The 26,244-nt window shown below is 49.5% G+C and overlaps 1 protein-coding gene across 2 annotated transcripts in view; it reads right to left on the bottom strand.

Moving 5' to 3' along the window:
• LOC144797662 (thialysine N-epsilon-acetyltransferase-like) overlaps nucleotides 1–23,109 on the bottom strand; it is a 90,641-nt gene extending 67,532 nt beyond the window's left edge. Inside the window, exon 1 of one of the 2 annotated variants that reach the window (XR_013603438.1) lies at nucleotides 22,969–23,109. Coding sequence is in view for 1 of the 2 variants with exons in the window: in XM_078668378.1 (XP_078524504.1) it covers nucleotides 22,969–23,049 (81 nt within the window). In the remaining variant the exon portion in view is untranslated. The remainder of the gene's footprint in view (nucleotides 1–22,968) is intronic. The other variant, XM_078668378.1, reaches the window with a different exon arrangement.
• Nucleotides 23,110–26,244: the final 3,135 nt, after the last annotated feature.

Below are 26,244 nucleotides of genomic sequence, written 5' to 3'. Positions count from 1 at the left end.
CAGCAGGCTGCCAAACATATCACAGGACCCAGATTTCTTTAAAGTGTTTTTCAGCCCACAATGCAAAGCATAGCTGACTTTCCTACAAAACAATTTTACACACATAATAAAGGCTAAAAATGAGATGAAAAGAGAACAGCATAAAGGCTCTACATTCAAGACTTTGAAAGCCAGATCTTCCCCAGTTTGCCACAATCCTGCTCTGGTCGATCAGAGTTAGTTAAAAGCAGGGTCGAGGGGGCATGTTCTGCTGATCCGTACAATGTTCATTCTGTGACGGAGGGGAGGCTGCAGCATTCTTCCTCGGCAAAGATTCCAGCTTCTCCTCACATGCAGACATACAGGTCATACCCTGAAAGGACGCTTAAGAGGAAATAAATGTGTCCATCCAGGTCTCCCAGCTGTTCTCCGTGCAGTATCTTGTTGAGTGTCCTCCGTCTTATGGAATTATATAGATTCAAGTTCAACATGGAATATCACATGTCCTCCGAGACACCACACAAACATCTGCATGAAACTGCTGGATTTCTTCTGCTCAAGGACCATTTAACAACTGGCATCCACATACCACTCTTGCTAAAGCAAGCAGCCTCCCTTTCCTGTGACTGGATAGCAAAGTAAACTGGGGGGTCGAACATCCCACTATACCTACTAAGGGACAGTTTTTCCCGTGCTCCCATTGCAGAAGAGTAGGATCTGCTTATTATAGTTACCCCCACTTTTTGCTAGTGTTTCACTGTTTTTTTTTACTTTAGTCTGGCTAGGGCCCTGCTATCCAGGACCCCAACCTAACTGCTTCCTCTCTAAAATGATTCAATGTACTTTAGGTACACTCCAGTTTGGTTACTGGGGTACCCTTATGAGTCCATAGTATATGGCATCCTATATACCCAGGGCATAGGTACCCCAGAGGCCTACCAGGGGCATAAGCATGTATTATGCCACCCCTGGGAAGCCTTTCAAAATGACACCACAGGTCTGCTACTGCAGCCTCTGTAAGGTGGTGTATGCACCCCTTACTGAGATATACGTTTCCTATATCTACCTTAAAAATAGTACACACATAAACTTATCAGTCACCCCTATGGCAGGCCTTATCAATCCTGAAGGCAGGGTGCTGGGTTTTGCGTGAGAGGGTGCCCATGCATGAGCAGGACCCCTCTGCAGCCTTCAGAATCTATTATCCGGGGTTGTTCTGTGATATAGCCACACCATATACTCTTAAGTGCATTATAACCTCGCCGTAAACTAACTTTGGAATGGCTGCAAGGAAACACGTCGTGTTTGGTGTCAAACACTTTGGAATCATACCCCCTCCTCCCCCACCAGTCCTGGCGGCGGGGGTATGATTCCACCCTTCTAAAGGGAGAGACATGTACACACTGGTACACCAGTTTAAAAGAACCCTGGCATCACAAGATCCTGCTGCTGGCATCAGAAGCCTCCTGCTGCTGGACGAATCTCCGGCAGTGGAGCCCTGGACAAAAGGTTTCCTGTCACAGGGAGGTGTCACCACCTCCCAGACAGGCTTTAGTGTATTGGGGCTGGGTGGGTGCACTCCAAGAGTGCTTTGAAGTCAGCACTGGGGGCACATTTGGTGTTCCTGGGCATTGCTCCCATAGGTGGGTCCCCAGAGTTTGTCCCACTCCTTCCTTGGGTATAAGATAGGAACCCCTGGTAAAAGGACTTTAGATTACACCTGGACGAAACTATGATACTGAATCCTGGAACTTCGACGATCTGCAGGACGCTGGATGACTAAAGAATCTCCCTTGGAGTTACTCTCCTACGTGGCAGGCACCAAGGATGCATCTGACCGGTTTGCATCTCTGAAGCTCCTGCCGGACTCCGAAGTATTTGCAACATAGGAGGTGGATTTCCAGACTTCCCCGAGGCTGACCTGAGTCCAGAGCAAAGCTGGGACCTGCAGCCCTCGTGGGTACCGTGGAACCGGAACCGGAACCGGAACCCCTGGACACCGAGCACATTTGCAAGTGCATCAGCTTCTCAACGTCCCTTGAGGCTGTGCATTAGGTTACTTGTAGCCCACACCCCGAGCACCTTTTCCACCAAAGATTGCTGGCCTGCACTCCACAAGTGTTCCGTGAGCTGGCCCTTTGTGTTTTCGCTCGAGGTACCTTCGCAATCCCTGGTCCGTCGACTGGTGGGTCACTGAGAAGGCAACTTTGACTTTCCTTGGGCTTCCCTGGTTGATCCAGACGTGCCCTGACTCTACACCACTTGGTGAGTCCCCCGGACCTTGCTGGTCTGCACCGAAGCATCTTTTATCTTCATGTGCGGGTTGCTGTTGCCAAGGCTTGTTGGGTCCAATCCAGGTACCGACACCACAGCACTCGACATCCTTCGTGGGACAGCTCAAATCCAGCTCCTGGTCCTCGTCGACACCTCCTGGCTGCAGAGTCATGCTTCACCTATTCGCACCTGAATCACCCGACATCGGTGGGCATTCGTCTATCGTGCCCCTGGTCACAGGCAAGTGACCCAGACTCTGTCCCCTCTGCGTTCAGGTTCCTCACATCCTCGATCCAGGCTTGGATCGCACCAGACACTTTTCTTCTCCACGGCAGCAGCACTTTGCAGCAGATCGCCATTGAAATCAACGACGATTCCAGACACCAAAACTCCTATGCACCAGGCTTCCCTGGGTGAGATCACATGAGTACTACGGTGCTCCCGTAGGTGTTGGCCCTAGAACCCCTTAAGCCTAAAGGGGTTTGCTCAAAGTCCTCTCCTAAGTGTCCTTTATCTTTAAATTTCCAACCGCGACTTTCCCCATAGAAGCTAACGGCGTCTCGCACCTGTGTTCTCACACTGCACGAGTCCCCCTTGGGTCCCCTGTGTCTCTACCTAGAGTGGTTCCTTGTGGTCCCAGTGATTCTACAGGCTCTAGGCCTTGTGTCTAGTCAAGTCTTGGTTCTTATATCACTTTCTTAATATATGGTTTGGTCCCCCCCCGGGCCCAGTGTATATTGTGCTATTTACTTAAGTAGTATATTGTTCAAAGTGTGTACTTTGCTCTGTAATCTCATAAAGAGATTACTAGAGAGTGTTTAGAAATAAATACATATATTTTATATATATACACTTTGTGTGGTTCTCTTTTCATTTAGACATGCAAGAGGTTATAATCTGGTAAACCAAGCTGCTTTACACTCCTTCAAAACTTAGCCCGGAGGCTGCTCTCCATAGCTACCACTAGGATAGCTTTCAATAAAGGTTGTCTTAAACCTATCATCAATGATGGCAACGCGCAAGGACAGGATGTCGCGGTCCACCCAGCCCAACACCATTATGCAATACACTACCCCGCGACTGCCGTCGCAACGAATTATGCGCCAGACGGGCCAGGAGGAGAGCGCAGATGGGCCGGCGGAACCTTCCCGGGCGGAGATATTGAAGGCTATACAGGGCTCTCACTCGGCGCTGGAGAGGCAGATAGAGACTGTATCGATAGATGTCAATCTACTGCGGACGGATCTCCGAAAGGTGGTGGATAAGGTCTCAGATGCTGAGGACAATATTACCCAACTACAGGGGGAGGTGGCCACCCTAATGAAGATGGTCACGCACCTCACGGCCACGACACATGCATTGGAGCGGAGAGCTGAGGACGCGGAGGGCAGGGCACACCGAAGCAACATCAGGGTCCTAGGTGTAGCGGAACGATTGGAGGCGGGGAATGCCGAGCGCTTTCTGGAAACCTGGATACGCAATCAGCTGTGCCTACAGGGCTTGTCGAATGTCTTCGTCATTGAGCGGGCGCATAGGGCCCTGGTCCCCCCTCCGCGCCCGGGTGAACCCCCAAGGGCGCTGATTGCAAAGATCCTGAACTATAAAGACCGGGGCTGCATCTTGAAGGCAGCAAGGAAGGCGGAGTCTCTCACTATAGAAAACAGTTGCGTATCCATTTATCCTGACTACACTCAACTGGTGCAGGAGCAATGAAAGTCCTACCTGGGAGTCAAGCAAAAGCTCAGGGAGATGAAGCTCCAATACATGCTATTATATCCGGCCAAGCTCAAGGTGCTCTCACAGGGCTGAGCGCACTTCTTTGAATCCCCGGCAGAGGTGTGGGAGTGGCTGGAGATACGGGGCGACGACCTGCCCCCGGGTGAGCGTGGGGGACCCCGGGAGACGTGGGGGACCCGTCCCCAGCGACGACGTCGAGGAAGGAGACGACGCAGGTCCAGATCGGGGAGCTCCGTCGAGCCTCGAGTCATAGTGAGAGAAGATGGTGCTCTGCTTTTGGGGCCTTCCTTGGTTACGGCTGGTCCGAGGCACCCCGGCGCGTCCGCTCCTGCGGACCTCTTGGTTCCGGACACCCTGCAGGACACTGTGCCAGGTACAGACTCTACGGCTCCGGTGATCCCAGAGACTGGCCTTTCCGAGCCACTGCCGGAGAAGGCTCCAGCTTGAGGTACTGTTTGATTCCTGGACTGTTGTCCTCCGCTTGGGGGGCCTCTTGTTAGGTCTCTGATTCGTGGGAGGTGCTGGTGACCCGTACTAATTGCCCTTGGATGGTTGGGTGGAGCGAAGGACTTGCATCCTATTGAAGGGAGATATGTGAGAAGGAGTCCATATGTGTTTATATGGAGAGGAGCCCGACCTGGGTTGCTACCAGTAGACAAGCCTGGGGATTGTCCTGCAACTCTGGGTCCCGTGGGGGGCTGGAAGGGGAGGGTGGGTGGTGTTGGTTTGGTTGTTTGTGGGTGTGTGTTGTGTGGATTGAATGGGGTGGCTGTGTACGTCCTGGTACTGGCAGGGGGAGAGCAGGGTAGCATTTTTTGTTGTTGCTGTCATCTTGCTCGTGGGTGGGGATAGGGGGAGCTGTTTAGAGGGGGTTCTGGACTCGAAGGTTTGGGTTGGGATGGGCACGGGTGTTGTTGCTGGCATTAAGTGTACTGTGCTGCAGGTTTATGTATGGCTGGTCAGGCGTGCTGGATCTTCCGGCCCCGATAATGCTTGGGCCTGGGGGTGGCGGATCACAATGTATGTATTCTGTGGCCCGGATGGGCGTAATCATCGACTATGGGTTTTAAATTCTTAAACTTGGAACGTGCGCGGATTGGGTACTTGCGCCAAGAGACACCGGGTCCTTTCCTTCCTCAAGAGGCATGGGGTCTCCGTTGCGTGTCTCCAGAGACACACTTGGACGAGGAGGGTGCCCAGCGGCTGTCCAAAAAATGGAGGGGCCAAATGTTCCATTCCTCCTTCACTACCTATGCCAGGGGGGTCCTAATCTGGGTGGCGCCTGGGGTGCCCTGTACCGTTCAATATGTTGAGGCGGACATTGAGGGCAGGTTCCTGCTTTTGCGGGTTAAGCTAGATGGTAGGGATTTTCTGCTCTTAAATTCTTATGCACCAAATGTTGACGACCCTGGTTTCTTCTCCCGCCTTCAGGACCTTGTTGTCTCGGACCTAGATGCGCCCCTCCTCTGGCTTGGGGATTTTAATTGCGTGTTGGATCCGGAACTGGATCGGCATCCCCCTCGCTCTGGCACAAAGCCGCGCATGACAGCGCGCCTTGGGGAAGTAATGCAGAATCTGGGGGCTGTGGATGTGTGGCGTACGGCCCACCCCACGCAGAGGCTGTATACTTGTTACACCCCGCCGCACAACACCCATAGTAGGTTGGACCGCGTCCTTGCGGCCAATATTGCCGCGTCTCTCTCATTGACGGTAACCCACCAAGCCCGTTTTCTGTCAGATCATGCCCCACTGACATGCATGGCGCAATGGTCTGACCAAGCTGCGCGTCCCCGCACCTGGCGCATGCCAGCGGACATTCTGCAGGACCAGGTGGGGAAGGACCATGTGGCGACTGCCCTGACGGACTACATAGATTTGAACTGGGAGAGCGGTGATTTACCCTACTCCACCAAGTGCGAGGCCCTAAAAGCGGTGGTACGCGGTGCCTGTATGGGCCTTACATATGGGGTCCGGAAGCAACTGCTCTGCGACCTGCGGGGTGCAGAGGATATGCTCCGGCGCTGTCAGACTCTACCTGACCCCGGCGACTCGGATCGGGCGCCATGAAATTCTTAACCGCCTCGACAATTTTACTCTGGGCCACTATAGACAGCGTCTCCACCGTGAGGGGGACAAGTCTGGTCATCAGCTGGCCTGGATTCTTCGCAGTGAATTCGCACCAGAGCGGATAGTTGCCCTACTGGCTCCAGCTGGTGATATGGTGCACTCGGAGTCTGAAATTCTTGAGATCCTCCGCTCCCACTTGCAGACGGTGTATGCCGCTGACCCTTTGATCACGGAGGCCTCCTATCGGCCTTACCTGCAAGGATTGGCTTTGGTTTGGGTGGAGACGGTTTCCCGCCTGAATTTTACCATTCATTTGGCGATGTCCTGGCCCCCCTCCTCCTACAGGTTTATAATGAGGCCCTGCAGACCGGCGTTCTCCCGCCCACCATGAATCAGGGGGAGGTCTGTATGATCTTGAAGCCGGGTGGGGACAGCTGCGATCCCGCGGCGTTCCGACCTATCACTCTGATCAATACCGACGTTAAGATCCTCACCAGACTATTAGCCACTCGCCTAGCCCCACACATGGCACACTTGGTCCATCAGGACCAGTGTGGGTTTATCCCTGGTCGCAATACTGCGATGAATTTGCGGCGCCTGACCCATATCCTCCACGAGGTGCGTGAGAGGGAGGATCCCCACATACTAGTGTCAATTGACCTGGCTAATGCCTTTGACACGGTCAGCTGGGGGTATCTCTTGGAGGTGCTTCGGATGGCGGGGCTAGGGCCAGTGTTCTGCAATTAGATCCGAGTGCTCTACGGGGTGCCCAGAGCTAGGGTTCGGCTTGGTTCGGCCCGCTCAGAGGAGTGGTCCTTGGGTAGGGGCACCCGTCAGGGGTGCCCCCTGTCGCCGCTCCTATTTGCCCTGGCAATAGAACCTTTGGCGGTCTCCGTTCGTACTGAGATGGCGCAAAGGTGCATTAGGGTGGGCGATACTGTGAATGTGATCTCCCTCTATGCAGACGATGCTCTGTTCTATTTGACCTCCCCGAGCGACTCGCTTCCCGCTTTGATGCGGCTGCTGGACCGCTTTGGCGCGGCCTCCGGGCTGCGCATTAACCCTGGGAAGTCTTTGATTTTCCCGCTGGTGGGTTGTACTGCCGATCCGAATGTGAGCCTCCCGGGCCTGGGGTTGAGGTGGGAGCTGGAGGCGTTCCGATATCTCGGGATCCAGGTGGCTTCGTCGGACGAACTCCTCCTGACCCGCAATGCTGAACGGGTGCTCCGCTCCCTGCACCAGTCTGTGTCCTTCTGGAACACGCTTCCTCTCTCCCTTATGGGGCGGTTAGCGGTTGCTAAGATGGTGATGTTGCCCAGGATGTTGTACGTCCTGCAAAATACCTTATGCCCGCTCCCCCCGCAAATTTTTCGCACGCTCAACTCGCTGCTCACATCTCTACGCTGGGCGGGCGGGCATAGCAGAGTTGCCCTACATACTGTGGTCCAAAGCTGGGAGGAGGGAGGTCTGGAGGCCCCAAGGTTTGACCTCTATTATTATTAAGCGGCGCAGCTCCTACCCGCCGCGAGGTGGTTCGCGGATACAGATAACTGGGAACTCCAGCTACTGGCGGGCAGGGCGGACGAGAAGACATTACGAGTGGCTTTGATGCAAGGTAGGGGAGTGGACGAGAACCTGCCCTATGTGGTGCGCCACGCAGCGGGAGTTTGGCAGCGATTTGTGGAGAAAGTTTTGCGGCGGGCCCCATTTCATAGGGAGCTGCCAGTGTGGATCTTGGCCCCGGTGCTGCGGATGGAGGCAAATATGTCCTTCCGGGAATGGCGAGACGGCGGATGTGAGACTCTGGCGGACCTGTACCCAGATGACTCCTTCGTGTCTTATGAGCGTGCCAAGGAGGCCTTTGACCTGAGCAGGGGACAGTACCTGCACTACAGGCGACTCCAGGAGGTGGCACGGATACCTGGCCTCAGTTCCCAGAGGCGCCCCCACTGACTCACACCCTCAACATCCTTCTTTCCTGTGGCAGAGGGAAGAGGCTGATCTCTTTATTGTACTCGGCCATGCGACGGGACTCGGCCCCGCCGATCGCACTGTCCTGGGCGGCCTGGGAGGCGGACCTGGGGATGACTCTGGAGCCGGGACAGCGCAAACGTATTGGGCTACTGACCCGGAAAGTCTCGTGTAATGCACGGTTCAAGTTGATCCACTTTAATTTTGTGCATCGCACATACATGACCCCGGTCTCCTTGAATCGCATCTCGGTGGATAGGCGGGACAGCTGTCCCAGGTGTGGGGCAGAGAGAGCTGGATTCTTCCATCTGGCTTGGGAGAGTCCGCAGGTCCGTAGCTTTTGGAGCGAGGTGGTGGACCATATTGGCCGTGTCACGAGCCTCCGGATTGCCCTGGATCCGCTTCATTGTCTCTTGGCCCTGGTACCTAAGCCTAAAGGGAGGAATTTGTCTTACAAGTTTCAACATCTGTTACTGGTGTTAGCAAGGCGGCGAGTGGCCATTACTTGGATGGGGCGGAGGGCCCCTGAGGTCTCCCTGTGGCTTAAGGATGTTAGGGAGTGGTCCCTGGCTGAGGAGACGCATATGCAGCGCACGCGCCGCGATGAAAAGCTCCAGGAAGACTTGCTGGCTTGGAGGTTGATGTGTGCAGAGGGGTTTCCAGATGATGACTCGGATGCCACTAGTGCTGAATTGTTCACCCCTGAGGGGTCTGGATCCGAGGGGGAGGCGGTGGGAGGCGAGATGCAGGGACCTGTTCCGGAGTAATGCCCTGTTGGGCGCGCACTAATGTTCCCTATTATATAACCCTGCGATTTGTCTGGATTCCCAGAGGATCGCTACTGAATGTGATGTCTGCACCTTATTGGGCCTTGAATGGATGACCTGGCTATTGCACGTACTCTATTACTGATGCCACGTATGGGGGGGTGGGGGGGAGTTGTTTGTTGTTCTGTGTTGGACTGTGTTTTTATTACAAAATTTATCTATCCAGAGGGTTGGGGGTAGCGCTCCATGGAGGACGTAGGAGGGGACATACGTGAAGACCAGCGGACACTGGAGATGCACGTGTACAGTATGCAAACGACTATGATTATAACTGTGCCGTCCACTGACATTATGCCGCCTGGCCTCCGGGATGTGGGCCACGAGGCTGTGTACGATCCTGAATGTTGCATACTGCTAAATATTGCCTCTTGATGCTTACGGGAGGTTTTGCCTGTTCATGTCCACTATGCTTCCGCAATAAACATATTTTTCAAAAAAAATAAAAAATACTATCATCAATAGTAATAATGATCACATTTATAAAGCGCCTGGTTACACTAGGCTAGTGTGTGCCCACGCTGCGGTACAATCTGCACTCGGCATCTAAAAAGGGGAGCTAAAAACTGGAAATAGCAAGGGGGGTCTACACAGAGGGAAAAAGGTATGTTTTCAGTCTTTTACAAAAAATGATCTGCGAGCCCTCCAGCCGAAGGCTCTGGAGGGAGTTTGTTCCACTGCTGTGCTGCCAAATAGTGGAAGGAGCGGCCACCCATCCTTGCTCTCTTGATGGTAGGAACACACGCCTGACCCGTCCCGCTAGATCTTAGTTGCCGGGTCGGTGAGTAGGAAGTTAATAGGTCATGCAGGTAGGGGGGGCCCTTCCTTTGTATGATCCGATAGCTAACACACAGAGCCTTGAACAAAACTCTCTCCCTAATTGGCAGCCAATGCAGGGAGGCTAGCGCGCTCTTCGCAGAGGCTCTCTTAGGAACCATTGAAACCAGACGGGCTGCTGCGATCTTGATACATTGGAGTCTCTGCACGCATTTAGTGGTAGCACCCAGGTACAGTATGTTCCCATAGTGCAGACGCGATGTCACCAGGGCATGCACCATGGTTTTCCTGGCTGCAGTACGCAACACATCTAGGGCTTTCCGGAGGCCTCGCAGGACACCAAAACAGGCACCTGCCACCCACCTGGTATGGTGATCAAAAGAGAGCTTGGTGTTCTCCCATACTCCAAGGTTCTTAGCCTGTTCGCAGGGCGTGGGAGTGAGTCCCAAAGTCTGGGACCACCATGCCGACAACCATACTGATGGAGCTTTCCCTATCACAAGCACATCGGTCTTATTGCCATTCAATTTCAGGCAATTATTTGCCATCCACGATGCCAGTTCTTACAGGCAGGACACAAAATTGGAGGCTGCCGTATCCTGTGCCTGTGTATGTCAGGGAAACCACCAGTTGTGTATCATCAGCATAGGACACAACATTGATCCCAAATTTTTCCTTAATCTCCGCTAAAGGAGAAACGTAGAGATTAAACAGGATCGGACTATGGGTAGATACCTGAGGCACCCCGTTTCAGCTTGATATCTTTGGAGTAGTGGGATCCCTGTGCCACCTGAAAGCCTCGCTCACACAAGAAGGATTCCATCCAATTCAAGACACTGCCGGACACACCTCCTTTCCTAAGACATTGCGGCAAGGTATGGTGGGCAACAGTATCGAAGGTGGCACTTAAATCTAACAAGATTAAGGCTGCCGTCTGTCCCTCGTCTACATATTTCCGAATGGTGTCTATTGAAAAGAGCAGAGCCTATTCGGTAGAATAGAGGGCCCGAAAACCGGACTGGGTAGAGTGAAGAAGATTATGTTTGCATTTGTGTGCCGTCAGTTGGATATTTACTACCTTCTCCGCAACCTTTGCAAAGTAGGGAAGCAGAGAGATAGGACGCAGATTATCTAGTTGGTCCAGACTAATATGGGGTTTCTTTTGTAATGGTAGAACAACTGCCTCTTTCCATCTTTTAGGGACACTTCCTGAGATAAAAGAGAGCTCCAAGAGATGTCTGATGCAGGGCTCGAGAGTCTCAATACTCCCTCTAACGTAAATGTAAATGTAAAGGGTTTTTGTAAAGCGCAAATTGCACTCCAAGGAGCATCTAAGCGCTTGAGAAAGAAGGCAATCCAGTGGGTCGCTGATTAAGAAAGGGGAGTAGGAGGAGGAGCCTAGCCTGCAACCATGATGGCCGCCTAATCCTTCGGCTCCGCCGACCCTTTCGCTTTCCTCCCGTCCCGGGACCAATCCTGGCATCAATCCTGCTCCTGAGTTATATTTTCGGGTTCGGGAGGTGACCCCGACTCCAATGGTGTGTTTTCTTAAGCGCTCCCTGCGGTGGAAGCGGTGGGACGTTCTCGCCTTCTCCCGGACGCTGCCCGGCGCTGACGGGTCTTTGTTCTTCGACTCTGGCTGCCTTCGCCCACAATAACAGCGGCCGCAGTGGACGGAGTCGAGCCGGCCGACGGCTCGCAGCGGCTGAATTGGGTGTTTACATTCTGTCCGCTCTACTCATCTCTACGCGGAAGGCATATCGGCTGAGAGTGCAACAATGTGTCACCGCCCAGGCTTGTGTATGCCTTTGTTTGCTTCTTGTCTCGCTCCGTGATGAGGTGGGCGCCATTTTAAAGGCCGAGCAACTGGACCTTGTTTTTCACGATCCCGGGCTGCAACTAGTGACATGGCCACTGCGGTCGCTACGCTTCCACCCGCATGGTGCAGCATGGTCTGTGTTCCCTTTGTGCCCCCGGACAGGTGGTGCTCTACAGATCACCGGCGTGGTGCTCAACTTTGTGATGGCGACGTGGATGACCAGTCTTGTGGGCTGCAACGAATTTCCGAGCCCCGTGTGCAGGGATCTGCTACATCCTCCCCTCCTACGGCACCGGTGCGGATTGCGGACATTCTGAGAGCCCTGGATCTTTTTCGATTTGCTTTCTGTGGCGACGCCTGTGACCTGGGGCACCGTCTGGATGCTGTTCTCGCTGCTGTGCCCTTGCTTGACCGAGCACATTCACGACTGCGGGACGCTGAGCCACATCTTGTGTCCGACTTCTGTGGACTGCCTGCCCAGGGGTGCCCGGAGGTGCTGGAGGTATGTGCTCCCGATGTTCCCGAGATGCTGTCTGCGATGGAGATGCAGCGGTCTGATGTCTGCGTGCTTGTTCATTATATGGGGTCTCGTCCTCGGACGCCATGTTTGGATACTCCTTTGTGGATTATCGGAGACGCTTCCTACGTTGTTCTGCAGCTGCGGCTACTGCCCTGGCCGGGTGGACTGTTACAGTGCGATGTCCACCTTTATGTCGCTGTCGCACACATGACATTGGAATGGACAGACTTTGTTGGACGGTGCTGTGCTCTGCTGGGGTCACTTTGCTTGTTTGTCCCATTCGAGATGGCTACTGTGCAGCTGAACCACGTCGATGTTCCCGATCGCAAGGGCCAGGGCTGAGCTCCCCCTATCAATGACTGTGGTAGCGTATACTGTCGGGGCTGCAGGGGGTGGACGCTACTATGAAGTTGGACTTTGTCGCTACGCCGGGCCGCGGGGGGGGGTTGAGGGTGTCTCCTCTCATGTCAGGATTGTTGTTGCTCGTAATGCTGGGATGCTGATGGTGAGCCGGGGATACTGTACGTTCATTTTGTGTCGGTGACGGGGTCTAGGGATGGGTGGCCCGAATATTACATGCCGGGTGCAGGTCTGTTTCTCTCCTCCTCCACTCTTTATCTCTTTATATCTTTATATTTTCCCTACTATGGGGCAGTTTCGGGGCGACAGGCACGCTGTTAGTGGGTTTGGCCGTAGCCATTACAGGAGTGCAGGGTGGTGGGTGTGGGGGGGGGGGTTGTTATTTTAGTTTGTTTTGTTCTATGGTCCCTATCGCTCTTTTCCGGCTTTGGGAGGGTTCTTTCCTCTTCGTAGGGTTGGCTGTTTCTGGGTCTTGCGCCTTTTCTCTTCCTGTGTTTCAATAAATCTTTGTTTCCTGTTCTTGGGGGTGGGCTTTCTGGGATTACGCGTGGAACTGTTGTTTTCTTGTAATGCTGCTGATTATCCGGTCTCATTGTTGCGGTTGCTTAGCCTATATAGTTGCTGTACTTATAGCCTAATTTCGATTGTGAATGGGGTACGCCCCTCTTGCTGCGTTTCTTTTGTGTCCCTTTCTGTAAGGTGTGTAGTCCTTCCTGTTGCAGCCCCCTCGCTTCATCTAATTTAAAACGAAAACCTCCTCTCCTGTGTTGCGCACCCTGTAGTCACTTCTGACATACTTCGCAATATCCTGATTGTATATTGACGTACTTTTCTCCTGTTTTTTCTCGCCTATCTTTGCGGCCGGCCGTGATGGTTGTGGGCTTGCGCATGTATCTCCTATTTTTGTCTCAATAAAGGTTTTCAAAAAAAAATAAAAAAAAAAAGAAAGGGGATCAGATCAGGGATTTGCAGATTTGCAGATTTGCAGATTTGCAGATAGTATTTGATCAATTGAAAATCCAAGTTAAGGGCCTTTCTAAAGTCTGTTTCCTTTTCTATTTGGCGAAGGGGTGGTGGAAGGGAGTTCCAGGCCTTAGATCCTAGAACTGCCAGGGCCTTGCCTCCTCTGGTTTTTAATCTGAAGTTAGGAATTGTCAGGAGGTTAGCTTAGGGGAGCACCTTAGGGGAGGCGGATCTCTGGGCGAGCCTGACTTAATGCTGATGGCTATCCTATTGAGAATCTCCGGAGGGGGCAAGATAAATTTATCGAGGCGTTCTGTCTCCAAAATGCAGACCAGTTCCACCGTAACCCCGTAACCATCTTGTGCAGATATTGGAAATGTGGAGTAGATCTTCTCCACCTCATCCGCAAAAAAAATCAGCCACACGATTGCATGACTCCTCTGAACCTATCACAGGTGCTGCAATTTTCGCTAGGAAAGATATCTCCTTATAGACCATGAACAGTTCTTTTGCTGCGGGTAAGGGTTGTTTGGGCTGGTGCAAGGTGCCCACTAGAATAGTGGACAGCATATGCCAGGCCAACTTCTCACACCCATTTTCTCTTCTCTTGCTGGGCACACAAATTGTTTTTTATCCGTGGAATTTATTTTCTTTTTTAAAACCAACAGTTGATTGCTTGAAGCATTGAGGGCCCGATGTAGGTGGCAAATACCGGTCGGAAACGGCCGAATTCGGCCGTTTCCGACCGGTATTTGGCATCTCGAGATGTAGGGGGTCAGATTTTACAGATTCTGTAAATTTATCGAATCGGTAAATTTACCGAATCTGTAAAATACCGAATCGGTATTTTTACCGATTCGGTAACGGCCAGATGTAGGTGGGACTCTTCAGAGTCCCTAAGGCCTTACAGAATCGGTATTTTACCACCCAATCCAATTGGGTGGTAAAATACCGATTCCAGGTGTGCATGCACATGTGGGCATGCACACCTAGCCATGTGACAGACAGACATGCCCTTAGGGCATGTCTGTGTGCCACATGGCACACATGCCCGTCTTTGGGGTGCTAGAGGGTGTCAAAGTGACACCCCCTGCACCCTTGCTAAAATCGGTATTTACAGATTCTGTAATTACAGAATCGGTATTGCCCATTGATGCCTATGGGCTTCAAGGCCCATAGGAATCAATGGGCAATACCGATTCGGTATTTACAGATTCGGTAAATACCGAATCTTAACGATTCGGTATTTACAGAATCTGTAATACCTACATCTCCCCCCTTCATATTTACCGACTCTTAAATACCGAATCGGTAAAATTCGGTATTTAAGAGTCGGTAAATATGAATTACCTACATCTAGCCCTGAGTCGGGCCAGGCCGAATCTCTTGATTTCTTTGGTCCACGGCACTGCAAAGGGAGACTTGATAATCGATCAGGTAATTGTAAGCATGTTACTCACCCGTAAGGGTCTCAAGTCAAAGGGGGTGGCGAGGGGTGAGCAGCTCCGTTCAGTCAAAGAGCCAGGTCTGAAGCGTCTTCCTGAAGATGCTCAGTGAGGGGGCGCGCCTGATGTCAATCGGGAGCTCGTTCCAGGCCTTGGCCGCGAAGTAGGAGAACGCCCTTATGTCTGTTCTGGCTCTGCGGATGCGTGGGGTTTCATCGAGGACGAGGGTCTCTCTTAGGTGCGTGGAAGGAAATTCTCTCATTGAGGTATTGGGGTCCGGTGTTGTGGAAGCATTTGTAGACGTGGGTGAGCAGCTTGAAGGTTACTCACTGTAAAATGTGCTTCCGAGGACCCATCGACCAAGTTGTCCCGGATGCTTGTAATCTTTTTAGCCGGTATGGCCTGCATCAGGTTCCAAAACAGCAACGGGTAGGCTTATTTGCAGATTAAGCATTGCTTTCCAAAATTTCCTCTCAAAACAACCAATATGGCATATAGGGCCAGATGTAGGTAATTCATATTTACCGACTCTTAAATACCGAATTTTACCGATTCGGTATTTAAGAGTCGGTAAATATGAAGGGGGGAGATGTAGGTAATTCCAGATGTGGAATTACCGAATCTGGAATATTCGGTATTTACCGATTCGGTAATTACCGAATCGGTATTTCCTATTGATTCCTATGGGCTGTGAAGCCCATAGGAATCAATGGGAAATACCGATTTGGCAATTACCGAATCGGTAAATACCGAATTCTGCAAGGGTGCAGGGGGTGTCACTTTGACACCCTCTGGCACCCCAAAAATAGGCATGTGTGCCATGTGGCACACAGACATGCCCTAAGGGCATGTCTGTCTGTCACATGGCATAGGTGTGCATGCACACATGTGCATGCACACCTGAATTCGGTATTTTACCACACAATAGGATTGTGTGGTAAAATACCGAATTTGTAGGGCCTTTGGGACTCAGAAGAGTCCCACCTACATTTGGGATTTACCGAATCGGTAAAAATACCGATTCTGTAAATTTACCGATTCTGTAAAATTCTGCCCCTACATGCCAAATCTTAAATACCGGTTGGTAACGGCCGAAATCGGCCGTTACCGACCGGTATTTCGGCTCCTACATTTAGGGCCAGATGTAGGAGCCATTTACCGACTGGTAGATTTCGGCCGTTACCGACAGGTAAATGGGTTTTCGGTATGTAGGGGCACATTTTTACAGAATCGGTACATTTACCGATTCGGTAAATTTACCGATTCTGTAAAATACCGAATCGGTATTTTTACCGATTCGGTAAATCTCAGATGTAGGTGGGACTCTTCAGAGTCCCAAGGGCCCTACAAATTCGGTATTTTACCACCCAATTCAATTGGGTGTTAAAATACCGAATTCAGGTGTGCATGCACATGTGTGCATGCACACCTATGCCATGTGACAGACAGACATGCCCTTAGGGCATGTCTGTGTGCCACATGGCGCACATGTCAATTTTTGGGGTGCCAGAGGGTGTCAAAGTGACACCCCCTGCACCCTTGCAGAATTTGGTATTTACCGATTCGGTAATTACCGAATCGGTATTTCCCATTGATTCCTATGGGCTGTGAAGCCCATAGGAATCAATAGGAAATACCGATTCGGTAATTCCACATCTGGAATTACCTACATCTCCCCCCTTCATATTTACCGACTCTTAAATACCGAATCGGTAAAATTCGGTATTTAAGAGTCGGTAAATATGATTTACCTACATCTGGCCCCTGGCCCTTAATCTTCTCCAAGCGCCCGAGTTTGGCTCTTTAAGAGACTTGACTTTCTACGTGTGTATGGAACAGTTTGTCTCTGTGATCAGAGAAGCAGGGCTCGTGATTCCTCACCATCCTTAGCACAGCCAAGGCTTTTTCTAAGGGGGTTTGGATAGAAGTGGTCCAATTAAAGCTTCTGTTGATTGCCAGACCCAAATATTTGAAAGACTCAACTTCTTCCAATGTGGAATCCTTTACATATAACTGGACAGCACCAGAACTTGTCAGCAGCACTGCTATACATTTATTGGGACAATACCAGAACCTCTCTATAATTGGACTAACTTTATAGTAGGCAGCACCAGCACTTCTCAGCGGGCTGCAGTGCCAGCAATTCACACATCCCAGCTTTTCTTTTAACAAAATAGGACTGGCACTCCAAATTGTTTATTTCACATCGTGCGCAAAGTGAATCGAGGCAACAAATAAAAAATAGAGAGAACTGGAGGGTTGGGGCGAGCAGCGCTCCTCTTCCTTGGCTCAGATGCACCGGCGGTACCTCTTTCTACTGCGTTCCCAAGGCGCTGCTCCTCCCTCACTGCTGACGCCGGGAGTCACCTCCGGAAGCGCTGCTCTCGCTGGTGTCGATTCGCCAGTCTCCTTGGTGACGCCGTTTTTATTATTTTTATTATCAGATCCATAGGCGAATAATGAAAAATCTACTTTTTCACTTTTCACAATGAAAGTTTGAATGGAAGAAATTCCCAGTGTCAGGAAAATGCAAACTGCAGTTGTGCACATCAAGCCCCTTGTGGACTAACCAGCGGGGTCCAGTGGTTTAGTGGGCTACTGCTTCCACTGCAGGGGCCTGTGTTCACCTCATGGTCACAAGTTCAAATCCTGGTGGGTCCGCCAGCCTTTCATCCTTCTGAGGTCGATGAGTACCATAGAGTTGGGTAACAATGAACCTCTGTTATTCAGCACCAAGATACCCTTCTGGGTGAACGTGCGCTTTACAAATTGTCCTGTCAGCTTTGATCCTTGGGGCAGAGAGAGCATCTGCCCGAGGGACTCTGAGTCCAGCCCCTTCCAAGGAGGTGAAACGAGTTAGATCATGGAAATGGACTTTTGATCCACCCACCCTGAGCTAAACAGTTCTCTGCTTATAAACAACTCACCGTTGAAACGCCCTTGGGGAATTGAAAGGATGAATGAATCCTGTAAGGATTGCTAGTGGTGTCTGGCAGGTTGCAAGCAGATACTTGTAGCAGGCACATTAACTCACGGAGCTATTTTACCACGACTGGAATGTTTTGGAATGTTTCACTGGTAGAATGGACACAGATCTCCGCAGTATGTCTAGGACGGATGTATGACGTTACAACGCATACTTTTACCACGCATACCTTTACAACGCGGTATTTACAACGAATACCGTTACAACGCATAGCGCTTAGAGGTACTGGATAGTGGTAAGTATAATTTTCTATTCCAACTCCAGTCCCCGTGGACACTAGGGAAGGTGTTGGATAGAAAATTAAACTTATTACTTACCCTAGAGCGCCCCCCAGCGCAATGCGTTGTAATGGTATGCGTGGTAATACCTGCGTTGTAATAGTAGTGCGTTGTAAAAATTTCGTTGGAAACGTTGCATACCGTCTAGGACACTTGTAAAGTCTGTTCAGTATGTCTATGGCACTTGTAAAGTCTCTTACACGGATTAGAATACGCTTCAGCTATTTGATAGAGCGCAAGCTTAGCACCCCAAGGCGCTTTACAGGCAGCATCAGTTTCCTGCCAGGCCGTGTTGCTGTTTACATCCCACAGCGCCCTTGTGAACTGCAACAGCTCTATCTTGATAAACTTTCACAGGATTTACATTGAGCACCATCGCAATATAACCTGACGGAGTTGGACATCATTACAGTGGGACGTGCCCTTTAGTTAATAACTGATCGTTGCCTCTATATAGACGGCGCTATTTCTTGATATAATATTTTACCGAACGGAGAACAGCTCTCCATTAGGGAATCCTGTTACCTAAATGTTCATGGAGGTGTTTGACTCCACCATCATCTAGTGCCCTGAAGAAGTCCTGCATTAGGACGAAACGCGTCGGCTATTCTGTGTGTTGAAGCATTAAAACTGCACGCTGTGTTTTACCTACGTGAAATGAAAATGGAATAATAAAAGAGAAAAAAGAAACAATTGAAGAACTTTCTTTACTGGTTATGGACATTATAACTGTCCTTTTTGATTAAGTTCCGTTGTGTGGTGCACCTGTGCTTTTGTTTTGAATTGTTAGGTTCCTTTTGGGAACAGGCACTGTGACGGTGGGTGCTATTCAGTGTGCACACAGATCCCACCTAGTATAGAAGGGACAGTAATGAAGGAGTGATAAACAGGTTAGGTGCTGGCAATCAGAAGGTTCCGCTGTCAGGTCTTTTTGTTTATATCTGTAAGGAATGACTCTTTTTGCATGATCGCCTCCAAAGTTTTGGACTGATGCTGCTGGTAATTCGACTCTGGGGGGCACTGAGGCCTGCTAACCAGACCTCAGGGCCAGTGTGCTAAGCCTTCACAAATTATATGGTTAATTGGATTATACTCAATTGGTATACATTTATTTACTTATACGCCTTTGGTATTTGTTACCAGAGATACCCAGGGCCTGTATGTTGGTGTCCTACCAGGGCTGCAGCACTTATTGTGCCTCCCTGGATGTGACAATGTGAGAACATGGCTCCCAGCCTGCCACTGCAGACGGGCAGAGCAGCTTTAAACTGATATCTCGACTTTGCCATTTAAACTTATGGCAAAACCCAAACCTCCCCTTTTAATATGTATACGTCACTCATACAAAGGGCCTATCAAGTCCTATGGCAGGGTGCTGTACATTCAAAAGTAGGACATGTATTTTTATATGTCCTAACAGTAAAAACCTCAAATTGTTATCTTTCCTGCATAAAGGCTAGTAGCCCAATTGGCAAGTACAGGGTTACACACTGACAACTCAGCTGTGATAACTTCCGAATGGCACTACCAAAGTTGGTACTTCAAGGTATCAAAGTAATTGTTACATTAAGCCAGACTCGATGCCCAAGCTGAATTTTAAGTAACTTTAAAAGAAATGCAACTTTTAGAAATGTTCCACGCTGTGGCCCAGGTTGTACAGTGTCCATTCGCAGATGCTGGCCACAAGACAACCTTCTGCACTCCTGGGAAGAAGTGTGAAGCACTGTCAGGAGCAGGAACAATAGAGGCCAGCAGATGGAAGAGGTGTTACCGCTCCCTGGTGGAAGCCACACAGGGCGGGAGCCCAAAAGTCAAGAGTCAAAGGGGAAGCCGACTTTGAAGGGTAAAAGGTGAATGGATGGATGGGTTTTTATATAGCGCAATATCACCGCCAGGTGTCAAAGCGCTTTGCATTGGGAACTTGTCCTGGTTTTTCCCTGTGAGATAGCCCCTACTGGGTATCCCCAAGGTGAAGCCCGGCATCCCGCCGCGGGGGGCCGTAGTGGAGATTAAGCAAGCTATTGCCCAGAGTCGCAGAGTGTGAACCTGTGATTCGAGTAGGCACCGAAGCGAGAATTACCGAGTCCGTGGACATTTTGGGCTCAAGACCCTGCCGCGTCGGGAATTGAACTCTGGTCCCGGGTCTGATCTCAACGTCCGGGTCTGCCTCCTCTAACCAGTGGACACAAACAAGAGAGGCTCCCCTTTTTTCAGGTAGACAGGCTGGTGTCGGGGACAGAGAGGGGAGACAAGTTGCCAAACTGGTTTTCCTGTGAGTGTAACCCTCTGGTAGCCATCCCGCTAAGGTGGGCTACCAAGCTCCCCACACTGAGAGAGGGGTTGAGCCATCTTCGACTTGGGCAGAGTGGCACATTCTGGCATAGCTAGATGCCACACACTACAGGCAGTTGTGATCAGGAGGGAAAAAAAACTGGTAGGCCATTGCCCAGCACTGCTGCATCCCCCCGAGGGCACTTTCTGGGCATAAATATAGCACCCAGACCTCGGATCACATCTGGAGTGGAGAGAGGACCAAGGAAGATTGGCCCTGCTGTGGAGAAGTGTGGCTCACTGGGTAGAGGAGGCAGACCTGGAAGCAAAGGTCAGCCCGGGACCAGGGTTCAATTCCCGGCTCGGCGGGGTCTTGAGTCCTAAAATGTCCATTGACTCGACAATTCTCGCTCCGGTGCCTCCTCGATTCACGGGTTCACACTCTGCGACTCTGGGCAATAGCTTGCTTAATCTCCACAACGGCCCCTCGCGGCGGGATGCCTGGCTTTCACCTTGCGGATACCCTGCCGGGGTTATCTCACAGGGGAATACCAGGACGGGTTCCCTAAGCAAGCGCTTACAAACCGCTCGGTGATTTGTGCTATAGAAATTCCTGTACATTTACATTTACCCAGACCTGGCAACAGAGGCTGCACAAACGGCTGGGCTGCACCTGCTAAACCTTGGGCTCACAAACAGAGAACTGTGCCTGCGGTGCCTGGCTAGAGGACAAGTAGCTCCCGGTCCCCAATAAGAAGAGGTGAACTCCAAGAGTCCGTTGGCTGACTTCCTGTTACAACACCAGGGCCACAAAAGCTGAGGAAGGCGTCTCAGCTAGTCAATAGCCACAATCACTTGATTGCCCCTGACTGCTGAACTGCCGATGTCCAGCCGGGGAGACAAGAGTCCTGACGCTCAAAGTTGCAACCGAGCCTGCTGCACTGGGAGAGTTGTCAGAAGTCAGTTTGTTCGCCCAAGACAGACACTAGCCTTCACCAAAGGAGACCTTTGGTTCCGCTGTGACTGGAGACCAGTTGACCCACCAGGACCTCGAGGGACCTCGACCCCTGTGGCCTAAGTCACTCCATACTGACTGTTGGCCTAGAAGTAGCCCCAGGAAGTCCTCCGTTGACCGCACACCATCCTCAACATCTTCAGCATCCTGCATCTCTTGCAGCAGTACCATTCCATTAAAGTCTATGGGGGTTCACCCAAAAAGTCAGGAACTGGATTTGAGACTCCTTTAGTGACAAGGTAATTGTCCTACAAATCATTACTCGTCCTCTTGACTTGCTCCATGTTGGAGTTGGCCACCTAAACCAGGCCGGGGTACCCGAACACAACTTTATAAAAGTTTTACACAGTTTCTAAAGTTTTCCCTCACTGTTGTAGTTACCAATGCTCGTTGGTTTTTCGAGTGAATTGCAGTAATTCACATTTTACTTAAAAATCTATATCTCCGGAAACCTTTGGGGAGGATTTTATTTGGTGTCTCAACATTCATTAAAATAAGATCTATTTTCATAATTTGGTGTTAGATTTCTTTTGTGACTTTCTTATTTCATTGATTTGGTACTTCTACACTTGTTTTTTTTTTTTAAGCTTGACTGTTCCAAGCAACAGGTACCGGGTCTGAGCTAAACGTTTTACTAAAGAGCCCGACAACACCCAAGATGGTTGTGTGAGTGTATCACACAGTGAGGTCTCACACCCACACCATATAAAACACCACAATACTCACAACATCTTACTCTTACGACGACTTCTCCAACAAGATGTAGGTGTCAAAACACCAGATGTAGGTGTCCGAATACCGGTCGGAAACGGCCGAAAATACCGATTTTCTGCCGTTTCCGACCGGTATTTGGACATTGGTATGTAGGGGCATGTAAAATTACAGAATCGGTAATTTTACCGATTCTGTAATTTTACCGATTCGGTAAAATACCGAATTGGTAAAATTACCGATTCTGTAATTTGAGATGTAGGTAGCACTGTTTTCAGTGCTACAAGGGTTTACGAATTCTTAATTTACCACCAACTAGTAGTTGGTGGTAAATTAAGAAAACCATTTTTTTTGCTTTTTAAACAGTGCCATGTTGCAGACATACATACATGCCCTTAGGGCATGTATGTCAGCAACATGTGCACACATGCACGATTCAGGGGTGCAACAGGGTGTCAAAGTGACACCCTGCCACCCTTCAATATTTCCCACAATTACCGAATCGGTATTTACCGATTCGGTAATTGACATTGATTCCTATGGGCCTAAACAATGGCAGTTACAGACTCGGTAAATACCGATTAATTAATTACCGAATCATACCGATTCGGTAATTAATTCGGTAAATATACCTACATCCCGATTGCCAGTTCTTAAATACCGAATCCACAGGCTCCACACACACTGCGATATGCATGCTTCAAACACAGACAGCAGCTTTCTGAAGTATACGAAAGGTATCATGTGGCACTTTATAAAACAACAAAAGTCAATACTTTAAAAAATAAATAAACACAATGCTTCCGGCGCATAAACCAAGCGTGCTCTCTTACGGTGACTGCAGCCTGTAACGCTAGGATCTTCACACCGAGACTGATGTGGCAAGTGCATTAAACACACTAGGGTTGGAAGTTACGACCTCCCGGCTTCACCCACACACCCGCAGCTGGGGCCCAACCCACTGAGCTCACCCGGATCATACGCATGATGTCCACGCAGTCCCCAGGTCCCGCGGGACGGATTGCATACTGCATGCCTGTGGGGGGTTCCATTCACAAGAAGGACCCTCTGCTACACACACAGTTATATTGCTCCCTCCGGACGATACCAACTCAGAGGGAGGGGTGTGCAGTGTGCTGCAATCCAGGGCGCTGTCCCCAGCCCCCCTCCCTCCCCCCCCCCGCCCGCCTGCGGAGCCTGACTCCTGATATTTTACTGTGGGAATAACACGGATCGCGTGACCTTCTGGTGCTCAGGACACCTGCTAGTGATACCTCCCCGCCAGCCGGTGCGCGGTGGTACGTTCCGGGGGTGGAGCTGATGCTCAAAGATACAGAATTGGAACCTGACCCTGGAGGGAGAAGTCTCATGACAGGGTTTGTAAACTTATAACGTGAATATTCATGCCGCGTCTCTTGGAAAGGAGTGAGGTCAAACCGGATCTAGGGTTGTCACTTTTCCCAGAAAAAACATACCAGTTTTAAGATTGTGTAAAGGCCCGAACAGAATACTTAACTGGGACTGTCTATAAAAACCCACATATTCATTTTATCACACATGTGCTATATTTCTTTGCTATATTTATCAGCTTTGGAGCATTAAGGCAGCTCTACTGCACATTTAAAGTGTTTCTTCTTATACCTGTTGATTTAAGTATGGATGTTGTGGGATCTGTTTTTTTTCCCTGATTTGTAGTGTTTAACAAACGAGAAATTAAGCACAAGCTAACTTAGGGAAACTTTGCACTTTCCTTCCGTTTTGGAGGTGACATGGTAACATACCATGTAATCACAATTGTAAGAGAACCCTAAAATGTATTTTGTAGTAAAATGTTGCTTTTTGCTTGTCCCCCATTTGTGCATATCCTGTCAACATTTGTGTAGTATATGTCTGGAATGCTTAGTCTAAAGTCCTTTAAAAGGACCTAACAGCCTGATTCATCAAGCTGATTTGCGCTCGCAAAGGGCCAGATTCTGAGAATCTGGCCCTTTGCGAGTGCGATTTTTGCATTTGGGATTCATCATCCCAAATGCAAAAATCTCTATTACCGAAATCGCATATTTGCGAGGAATTGAATTTGAGGAATCTCTAATAGAGATTCCTTAAATGCAATTCATCAACCAAATAGAAATAGCGAAATCGCAATATTTGGTCTCAATTTACCACCAGGTCTGACTTGGTGGTAAATTGCGTAAATAGTGTAAAAAGCACTTTAGTGCATTTTTTTCTTTTGCATGTTACACACACACATGTCCTTTGGACATGTGTGTGCGCAACACCTGTTCAAATGTGCATTTTAGGGGTGCTACAGGGTGTCCTTTGGACACCCCTGGCACCCTTAAAATCGCTATCTGATTTGCGAGTAGCAAATTGCTACTCGCAAATAAGGGATACTCCCCATTCATTCCTATGGGCCTTTTGGCCCATAGGAATGAATGGGGAGGTATTCCTTTTTTTGCGAGTAGCAAATTGCTACTCGCAAATAGAGAACATGTAGGAATCGCTATTTATTTAGCAATTCCTACATGAATACCGTTTTGCGAGTCCTCAATAGCGAATCGCTATGATTCGCTATTAGGGGCTCGCAAAACGGCCCCTTGATGAATCAGGCTGTATGTTCCTCTTTAGGAGAGTTCAACTTTTCACTTTCTTAGAAAGCAAATCTATAATGGACTTTCTATGGCACTTTACTGAGATCTCCATGAAGTGCTGATTATCTGCTTAATTGATTGATGGTCCAGCTTATGTATTTCTGTACCTATATTCTTTGAGTAAACCTTCAAACTCCAGTGCTTGTGCGTCATTCTTATTGAGAATGGTTTTATTCTACAGATTAAGTTCCAATTATCTGTACTGCTTGCTTCAGCAGAAGACTGTGATCAGCTATTTTTTTTCTCTCATGTTCAAGGTTGGATTCCGACTTACTAATGAATACGTCATTCTGCCTCTGCATGCCTATCCTACTCCGTAGCCCTACTCCCACGTTAGGAGGAGGCGAGCCCTAGCAAGGCAACCTTTAGCTAGCGATAGTGTGTGCCCATCTCGCAGGTGGTAGCCCATCCTTCTGTGCCATCTTCGTTCATGTACAGCTCAAGCCGGTAACTTTTCACTGGGGGCATGGTTGGGATTGTCGTAAAAATTATTATGCATTACCAAGAGTTGGGGAGCCAGTCCCCTCGACAGTCATCTCTGTGTGCTGGTCAGATTCGACTCCGCTGCAGTGTATTTTTCTAAGAAACGTTTTTTTTTTATTCTCTACTGTCTGACACACTCTTTACTTGTTTGGAAGGGTACGAGGTGGTCAAAAGTGACCCGGGTGACACTAATCAGGTCATTTCCTTCAGTTTTAGTGGGAACTAAACTCTCTTAGGTTGGAGAAAGGGTGTGCTATGACCCTTGACTTACCCAACCCTAAGTTCAGTAGAACTTACTTTTTCTGAGCTTGTATTAGATGTACCTAGTACTGGTGGTTTTACAGTTAATCAACAGAAAGATTTATCTGATAAAACAATGCAGGCTTGAATCCCAACCCCTGCACACCAATGTGAGAAGTTGGCTTGATATATGCTGTCCACTAATTAAAGTGGGCACCTTGCACCAGTCATTCATTTCATTTCATAAGGCTTTATTCGGAACAAAGGACAATGTCCATAAAAGCACGTTAAAAAACATTTGAGACAGTATCCAGAGATAAAACAACATAGAATACAGGCAAGGGGTTAATAAATAACTTTTAAAAACTCATGCTTTTCCTTGCATTGATTGCTTTAAGGAGAAAGGTAGCCGTAAAAAAAAAAACATCTGAATGGTGCAAGTTAAAAAGTAGTTTCATAGAGTCGTTTACAGTCCTGACACCAAACTTCACAAAAATGGGTTTTAAATACACAATTCTCAAAGACCTATACATTGAACACAACAGAAGAAAGTGCATGGTGCTTTGTGCTGAGGTATTATCACATGGACAAGGTCCGACCGGGTGCTTATTCTGAGAAGGAAAAGCCACCAGATTGTGGGCAATCCCGATCCTTAATCTAGTTAATACAAACCGGTGTGATGTTCTAGTCACTTGGGTCAGATACGGTTGGTAGCCCACTAATTCATTCAAACCATTATATGACACACAAGTGGATAGGTTGCCACTATTACTAAGCCGCCTCTCAGATAAAAGATTCAAAAAGGACTTCTTAATTTCGGATTTAGATAGATCGGAGGCCCCGCAATTATCTAATTTAATGTCGAGGCCGTAG

The sequence above is a fragment of the Lissotriton helveticus genome, chromosome 12 (genome assembly GCF_964261635.1).
Source record: "Lissotriton helveticus chromosome 12, aLisHel1.1, whole genome shotgun sequence".
NCBI lineage: Eukaryota > Metazoa > Chordata > Amphibia > Caudata > Salamandridae > Lissotriton > Lissotriton helveticus.
Note: the sequence above shows the minus strand (reverse complement) of the source record. Positions and strands in the feature narration are given on the sequence as shown.